An 8,587-nucleotide genomic window follows, 5' to 3' on the forward strand; every position below is an offset into this window, starting at 1 on the left:
TTCTCGTCCGCTACATAACCCTTCCTTGCCCACCTCCTCAGCCGGAATCCCGGGCTCCCTCGGTCTTTCTTCCGGAAGTTTCACCTCCGTACCTCCGCTCTCGGGCCCCCCTATTGTTTCTGGCATCAGTGACCCCTCCTCTTCTCATCAGATCCCGACACCGTTGAACGTTACCGCCCCTCCCCTTGATCGCCCTCAGAACACTCCTCCCCCTCGGGGCCCTAAAAGGAAATACAAGTGTTTCAAATCCAAGGAGGATGATATCTTTCTCAGACTGGAAGAGGACATTTAGTGGGGAGAGACAATGGATTTTACAGATTGAGTACTGGTCGGGCGCATCAGGGGTCGAAGCTATTTGGCAGCACGTTTGAAGACCTGGGCAGCTGAAGTTTGGGGTCATCATTTGTTGGACATCCCTTTCGTGCAAACCTTCGTGAGGGGATGGTTCGCATTGAGGTTCGCTCGATCATACCAACTGGGTATTGTCCTCCTACTAGCACTTTGAACATGCCCCGGTGCTCCTTAAGAGATGGACTCCATTATTTGACCCGGAGACAGAACATATAGGCATCGGACATGTATGGATTCGGCTCCCAGGGCTACCTCTTCATTACTCGTCAGAAGATATCTTCAGGAGAATTGGCAATGCCATTGGCACCTTCATGGACTACGACAAATCCTACCAGCAGACTGGCATGATGGCTTATGCCAGGATACTCATTAACCTGGATACCAGGGGAGGACTGCAAGAGTTCATTACCATTCAATGGAGAGACACGGCACGCAAACAGATCATTGACTACGAAGGCATTCCCTATCGCTGTCGCAGATGCCACAAAGTGGGACATCTATACAGGGACTGTCCACTCCTTCGGAAAGCGGTGAGGAATGACAAGGATGGAGTAGCCGATCAGCCTCTAGACAACTCCCCCAGGCTGCACCCAGTGCAGAATCAAGTGGAACATGTGCATACACAGGAAGTTGGTGAACCTCGGAGCTCTCCGGAGGCAGCAGACACTGCTATAGTCTCCACTGCTCCTCCTCCTGCATCACCAGCACCTGTGCATCCGGCGACTGAACAAGCGGGCACAGCGACAACGGGTAAGTCTTATTCATACCCCTCTCCGATATCACCTATTTCTTGCATATCATTGGGCATTTCATCTCAGTATATTACTAGCTCTGAACCTATCTCCGCTCTATTATCTCCTGTAACTCATCGTTACCCCCAGGGCTTACACGCTCACGCATCTCTCATATGCTCCCTCCCGCTTCCTTCACCGGTGGCACCCCCATCGCTGATCACTTCGTCCCTCGCATCCCTCTCCTTTCTTTCGACCCAGCCATCCCCCCGTTATTCTCTTCGATCCCGCACGAAGGACAGAGGTCTTGATGCCGTTGGACTCGACCCGGTGAATGCTCCTATTACCCTTAAGAACTCCCGTGGTCGACCCTCCCGCATTACCAAAGCGAGACACACTGCAGATGAAGAAGTTGCCCTTGGGCGACAACAAACTATCTTCAGGGCCCTTAGAGCGAAGGATGGCCCGCTATCCCTCCCCACATGAAGATACTATCCTTCAATTGTCGTGGGTTTGCTAGTTCAGCCAAAAAACTAGCGCTCAGGAGACTGCTCATCTCATCTCAGCTGGACATTATATTTCTTCAAGAAACTCTCTGTTTGGCCGAACCTCTTATCCATACCCTCACCTCCTGGCTACCTAACTGGACCTTCCATGCACTGGATGCGTCTGGGCGATCTGGTGGTTTGGCTATTGGGGTTTGCAACAGAGCTTTGGAGATCCGGAACATATGGGGAGGTAGGGGATACATTGGTCTAGACATTTTCACTTATTCTGTAGCGATGGACATTAGAATCATCAATGTCTATGGCCCTTGTGCTGACCGAGCCAACTACTGGCGGTCCTTACTGGAATCAGAATTATTTCAAGCAGACAACATCATACTTGGAGGTGATTTAAATTTCTCCCTTGGATTCAGCGAGTCTTGGGGGCACTTGGCGCAGGTCGATTCCCTTACAGATACATTGTCCAGCCTACTAGAGGAACATCAGTGGGTGGATATTCCATCTGCTAGACTTCAGTACACCTGGTCAAATAACAGAAGTGGAGAACAAAGCTTGGCCAGAAGACTCGATAGATTCCTTATTAAGGAAACACTGATTAACAGTCTCCCCAGAATACGACAATGGGTTGGAACGGGAGGCATATCCGATCATCGGCCTATATTCTTAGAAGCAGAGGACTTTAATCACAAAATCAAAAGCCCCTTCAAGTTTAATGCCTCTTGGTTACAGGACCCCTCTTATATACAATTGGTTCATAATTATTGGCAGAACAACCTCATCAGGGAAGATGAGGATTTCTCAGCGGGCTTTGTTAGAAAACTTACTGAACTCAAGCAGATTACTAAAATCTGGGCTCATCAAAAACGCATCCAAGATAATCAAACACTGAAAGAGGCGGAAAGAGTCATTGCTGAGTTCGAGGATTCATCATCTGGGACCTTCCCCACCCCTGAGAGCAAGGAGAAGTACACCTCACTTATAGCGAAGCGCTCTCAAATCCTGAAAGAAAGAGAAGAAAGTTGGAGGCTTAGAAGCAGGGCTATTTGGCTCACAGAGGGGGATGATAATACTAAATTTTATCATAAATTTGCCAATGGTCGCAAAGCCATCAACACTATTTGGGAGTTAAGAAATGAACGAGGGCACCCTGTTTCAACACAACAGAACCTGGCCAGACTGGCCACAGAGCACTTTAAGGGTATATATAAAGCTCTTGGAGATATTAATATCTTGGAGATCATGAGGGTGGCTGAACTTTTCCCCAGATATGTTGAACAGGAAGAGTCTGATGAACTACTAAAGGAAGTGACCATGGAAGAACTGGAGGCTACTTTGAAATGGTTTAAAAAAGATAAAAGCCCCGGCCCAGATGGATGGACCATTGAATTCTACATCGCTTTCTTTGATATCCTGGGTAACGACCTTCTGAAGATTGTAGAGGATAGCAGAAGGAGGGGCAGAATATCCTCTGCTATTAAATCCACCTTCATCGCCCTAATTCCCAAATCTAATGCCCCGATCTCTTTCGATGACTTTCGCCCCATCTCTCTCTGTAATTGCCTCTACAAGATTATTGCCAATCGCCTCAAACCCATACTCTCGCAACACATATCCTCTGAACAATTCGCCTTCTTGCACCACAGACAGATCCACGAGGCTATTGCCACAGCTCAAGAACTTATGCACACCATGCAGATTAAAAAGCAGAAAGGAATGATTCTAAAAGTGGATATGTCCAAGGAATTTGACAGAACAAATTGGTTGTATTTGAGGCTGCTGCTAACACATCTTGGGTTGCCCTACGAATTTATCAAATGGACGATGAGCTGTATCACCGATGTATCCTATAGTGTGTTACTCAATGGGGAATCTACCTCATTCTTTACTTCAGAGAGAGGACTCAGACAGGGATGTCCGCTCTCACCTCTACTGTTCTTGCTTATTATGGAAGGATTAAGTAGAGTTATCTCATCAACTCGTGATAGGCATCTATTGACTGGCATTAAACTTGCGGATAAATTCTACCTCACTCATCTATTATTTGTTGATGACATCCTGATCTTCTTGAATGGCAGCATTGGGGACTCCACTACCCTTCATAACTCCATTCTTCTCTTCCAGCAAGCTACAGGAATGAAGATCAATGATAATAAATCCACGATTACTACAGTTGGCTGCTCTATACACGAAACCGCCTTTGCTACTCAGCGCTTCCCCTTCATCAATTTGAACCTATCAGATGGTATAAAGTACCTCGGTTTCAGACTGAAACCTATTGGTTACAGAATAGCAGACTGGTTATGGCTCATAGCTAAAGTGGAAAAGAGACTACAGGTATGGTATCACAGATATCTCTCTCGTGCTGGCAGATTGGTCCTTATTAAAGCTGTGATTGAAGCCACACCAGTCTATTGGATGGCCCTAGCCTGGATACCTAAGGGCATATTGAATAGGCTACAAAGTATTTGCTGCAGATTTCTTTGGAAAGGTCACCAGCCGGGAAGGCTCTTCGCCTGGGTCAAATGGGATACCATCGCCAAACCCAAACGCTGGGGGGGATGGGGTATAAAGAGGCTCGACCTTTTCTCCAGAGCACTGGCTGCCAAACTTGGGTGGCAGCTTCTCACCTCAAATGGTCTATGGACTCGAGTAGCATATGAAAAATATATTAAGCCTCAGAACGTTCTGGACTGGATCTGTACACAACAAGGAACTAATCAAAACATTTCCAATATATGGAAAGCGGTTATTGGCACCTTACCTCTGCTACGAGAAGGAATCACATGGCGCATTAAGGAAGGTAATGCAGTGCGTATTGGTCTGGACCCGTGGGTCGGATGTGGAAATGCCCACAGGTTATCAGCTGACCTCATAAGGCACCTTCATGACAGAGGGATTACGCACATTATGCACATTGGAGATAATGAAAACTCCTCTTTCCTCCAGCAAGCATGGACCACCGCTCAAGTGTTAGAAATTCCTGAACAGTGGCAGAACGAATGGATGGAGTATACGGATGCTCTCACACAAGCTCACATCAGGCTCACAGAAGGACCTGATGAAATCATATGGGCCTTTGCCAAGCATGGAGCATACGCCCCGAAGCTAGGATATTTAAGGCTCATGGAACCTTATAGGCCCCCGGATATCCATCCCACCTGGAAAGCGCTCTGGAAACTTAAGTCGGCTCCTCGCACGCGATTATTAATGTGGAACATTCTATTTGACAAAATTCCTACAGGCACCAATCTCATGAAGAGATCCTTTTATGGACCATTTCGTTGCCACTTATGCCAAGGGGAGGAAGAAAGCACAGATCATTTGTTCTTGAATTGCAGCACTACTCTACAGTTTTGGCATGCCCTCACCACACACTATCCGCATTTGAAAAATTGGCAAGGTAATAACCTCATGGATGCATGGAAAAACTGGTGCCAGAATCACACGGGGAAATCTATCAACATTCCGCTGCTGGCCTGCTGGGCTGTTTGGATCGCGCGCAATCAGGCTATCTTTAATCTCAAAGCCCCACACTGGCCCACTATATTACACCATACGATTGCAGACTTTAACATGATACCTGAAGAGGAATCCACAGCCCCACCTCGTATCATCAGACCTGTGAACATCGACAAGTCAAAGCCATGGGCTTTCTTTGATGGCTCGGCACAAGATGCGGGCTGTGGGGGAGGAGCAATACTCTATCTCAATGAAATGCACTGCTATAAGATACAAATAAACCTAGGCAGAGGCACCAATAACTTTGCTGAACTGTGCACGGCTAAAGACATCATACACTTTGCTATCCATAAACAATGCAGACACCTTCAGCTATTTGGAGACTCTAAAATTGTTTGCAACTGGCTGAATTATGCATCTCATTGTCATGCATTTTCATTGAGACACATTCTAGATGAAGCTAAAAGACTGATTGCTTCCTTTGAATCATTTGTCTGTCGACACATTTACAGGGAACAGAACACCGTCGCCGACCAGCTCTCCAAAGAGGCAGTGCACAGACAAGGAGATGACTGGCTGATCCAAGAGGAAATCGACGGAACTTGTTACCAGCACTACCACAGACCTTTTGATGATCATATGGGAGATGGGCTATAAAGCCCACACTCTTTCAGTACCATTCTTGTTTATAGCTTGTATATATTTCTACTGTCTAGTCATGAGTACAGCTCTACTTTTTTGATATTATCAGCATATATATAGCTCTCTGCGCAGAGCATGGACACAATTTTGATCACTGCTAGTTTTACTGTTTTTGATAATGCTCCCTGCGTGGAGACAACTTGTTTTCTCTTCCTAGATTTACAGACTATGAACTTGACAGGCACTGCTGCCTCCATATGAATATGCTTTGGCATCTACAAAATGTAATTTCTCAATACTAATAGAAATTACGAATTTTTCCCAGGGGAAAAAAAAATTAAATATAAGAGTAAAGTACAGTTAATATTTTATTAAAAAATCTATTATAATTAATCTATGACAGATTTTTTTATTATTAATTAAAAAAAACTTATTATTTATCATACATTTTCCCTAAACTATACAACATATGTACATTGTCTTAATTGTTACTTCTAGAAGCACATTTTAAATATTGATGCTCACGGCAAAAATATAAAGGAGTTTCACCTTAAAAAGGCCAAACATATAATTTTCGTTTTTCATGATGTAATTTGGGCGAAATATTAAGCACGGTTTTTTTGCCTTCATATATAAATTCTTTGTGTTTAATGTTGTAGTTTGGGTGAAAGATAAAGGGCAATGTTTCTTATCAAAACATTAAAAATAATTAGCACATTTCTCATTATGTTGGATGGCACTATACGCTTGCAACTAGTTAGTTTGGTTTAATCTACTCTATCTTTTTAAGAAAAGAAAAATCAACCAGCTATTGTATTAAAAAAGAGTTTATATATATATATATATATATATATATACAAAATTCACACATTGAGGGCCTTTACTTTACTATATACAAAATAAACTTTATACTATGTGTGAATATGTGTCCTTTGTGAAGTTTATAAAAAAAAGAAACTTATCATAACTATATGTATACAATAGATAAACACATTATCTAAACATGTATTTAAAAGCGTTATAGGAAATTCAAAAGAGCTTATGTATATCAAAATTTTCTAGCCCTTTGTAGTATGTGCATATTGTATGTAGAGAAAATGATTCCTTAGTCAATATTTATGTCTCATCTTCGAGACCGCATTAAAAATCTTATTTTGTTTCCTGTAAATATGGGAAAAGGTCACCTTGTTGAAATGACCAATCAACGATCGAATTTTGTTTATCTCATTGATAAGCATATGAGTTTCAAAGGAGGATCTATAATTAATCCAGTCAATGGCAACTTTGGAATCTGTTAAAACATCTAGAGTCTGAATAGATAATCATTTAAGGAAAAATAATATTCCTCAACACATAATAATATTTCCCAAAGAGCAATGATTTCAACATGGTTATTTGACCTAGTACCGCCATTCCAACTAAAATGATAATATAGGTTCAGAGTCATGATAATATATGCCCATAGATATATTGAGATTTGTTGCCCCATAAAAACAGGCAACATGATATATGCTCCAACATTAAACCAATTGTATGCATCTATGTATTCTCTTATGTTCCATCAATACAATTTTATTGAAGTATGCACAAATATTGATGCAATTTCAGGAAATGTGAAATGGAATATTTTCAAATATGAAAGCATTCCTAAATATTAAAATTAAAATTAATTTATCAAATAATTATCAACTTTTACTATGATGGAAACCATTTAAAAATTCAAACCTATACATGTTAATGAGATGCAAAAGTTGAAGCTTCATACTATAATTGCTATTCAATTTTGTTTCATTGCACCCAGAGGTGCTCTACAACCTAGGGAGATGTATAGGCATAAACGATTGTAAACATAAACATTTAACATAAAAACAAATCATATAATTTCAACCCTAAAAAATATAATTATGTATAAACCAATCTAGATCAATCTTAATCCCTAATTTATTAAAAACCAAGAGGGATTTAATCTCTCGAGGTGCAAACCTCTTTTTTGAGTGCAAAAATTGAGGAAATGTTTGCACATTGAGAGATTTGATCCCTCCTGATGCCTTATAGATCTGATGTTAGAATGAATCTAGGCTCGCTTACTGAGTAATAAAAACAATGGATAAGATAACATCATTAAACCTTTTAATCAAAGTCTCTTTGCAATTTGGTAGAACTTTTGGCTAGTCGCATTATGTCTATCTCCTCTTGAGGCACAAACCTATTTTTTGAGTGCAAGAATTGAGGAAATGTTTGCACCTCGAGAGATTTGATCCCTCTGGATGCTTGATAGGTATAAGGTTAAAATGGATCTAAATTGATTTATTGTAAAACACAAATAATGGAGAAAATAACATCATAAAACCTTTTAACCAAAGTCTCTTTGTAATTTGGTGGAAATTTTGGCGAGTCGTATTATGCCTATCTCATTTCTCTCTCTCTCTCTCTCTCTCTATATATATATATATATATATAATTTAGAGTGAATCTACTTCATATATACTTTATATACATTATAAATAATGTATGTAATGTATATATAAAGTGTATATGATAGTATTTAATGATTGTTAATTAATATTTTTTTTGAATTTTAATAATCAAAAAGTTTAAAAATATTTATGTATTATAACTTAAATTTATAATTTAATTTAATTTTTTTATAAATTAAATATAATAGTAAAAATATTATAAATACAGTTAATATTTTATTAAGAAATCAATTATAATTAATATATAACTGATTATTATTATTAATAGATATAAATATTTATTTTTTTTCATACATTTTCATGAAACTATATAACATATATATTGTCTTAATTTTCAATTCTAGACACATATTTTAAAGATTGATCTTAACAATGAAGATATAAAGGAGTTTCTCATTTAAAAAGGCCAAATATATATTTG

At 40.2% G+C, this 8,587-nt stretch overlaps 1 protein-coding gene across 1 annotated transcript; it reads left to right on the top strand.

Annotated features, from left to right (window-relative positions):
* Positions 1-1,564: 1,564 nt before the first annotated feature.
* Positions 1,565-5,704, top strand: LOC149172557 (uncharacterized). Its single transcript, XM_089426367.1, has 3 exons — positions 1,565-2,928; positions 3,664-5,361; positions 5,560-5,704. Exons 1-3 carry the CDS (start codon positions 1,565-1,567, stop codon positions 5,702-5,704), a joined length of 3,207 nt encoding a protein of 1,068 aa, XP_089282493.1.
* The last annotated feature ends 2,883 nt before the right edge of the window (positions 5,705-8,587 follow it).

The sequence above is a fragment of the Pinus tabuliformis genome, chromosome 4_2, assembly GCF_031772625.1.
Source record: "Pinus tabuliformis cultivar Carrire ecotype Pingquan chromosome 4_2, CPIR1, whole genome shotgun sequence".
NCBI classification, from domain to species: domain Eukaryota; kingdom Viridiplantae; phylum Streptophyta; class Pinopsida; order Pinales; family Pinaceae; genus Pinus; species Pinus tabuliformis.

Bases quoted from the DNA above. Each gene is read 5' to 3' on its own strand.
- LOC149172557 (XM_089426367.1), top strand. From the start codon at position 1,565: ATGAAGATACTATCCTTCAATTGTCGTGGGTTTGCTAGTTCAGCCAAA. The intron at 2,929-3,663 runs GTTTAAAAAAGA...CTTGAATGGCAG, and splicing joins CTGGAGGCTACTTTGAAATG to CATTGGGGACTCCACTACCC. The intron at 5,362-5,559 runs GTGCACGGCTAA...ACACATTTACAG, and splicing joins ACCAATAACTTTGCTGAACT to GGAACAGAACACCGTCGCCG.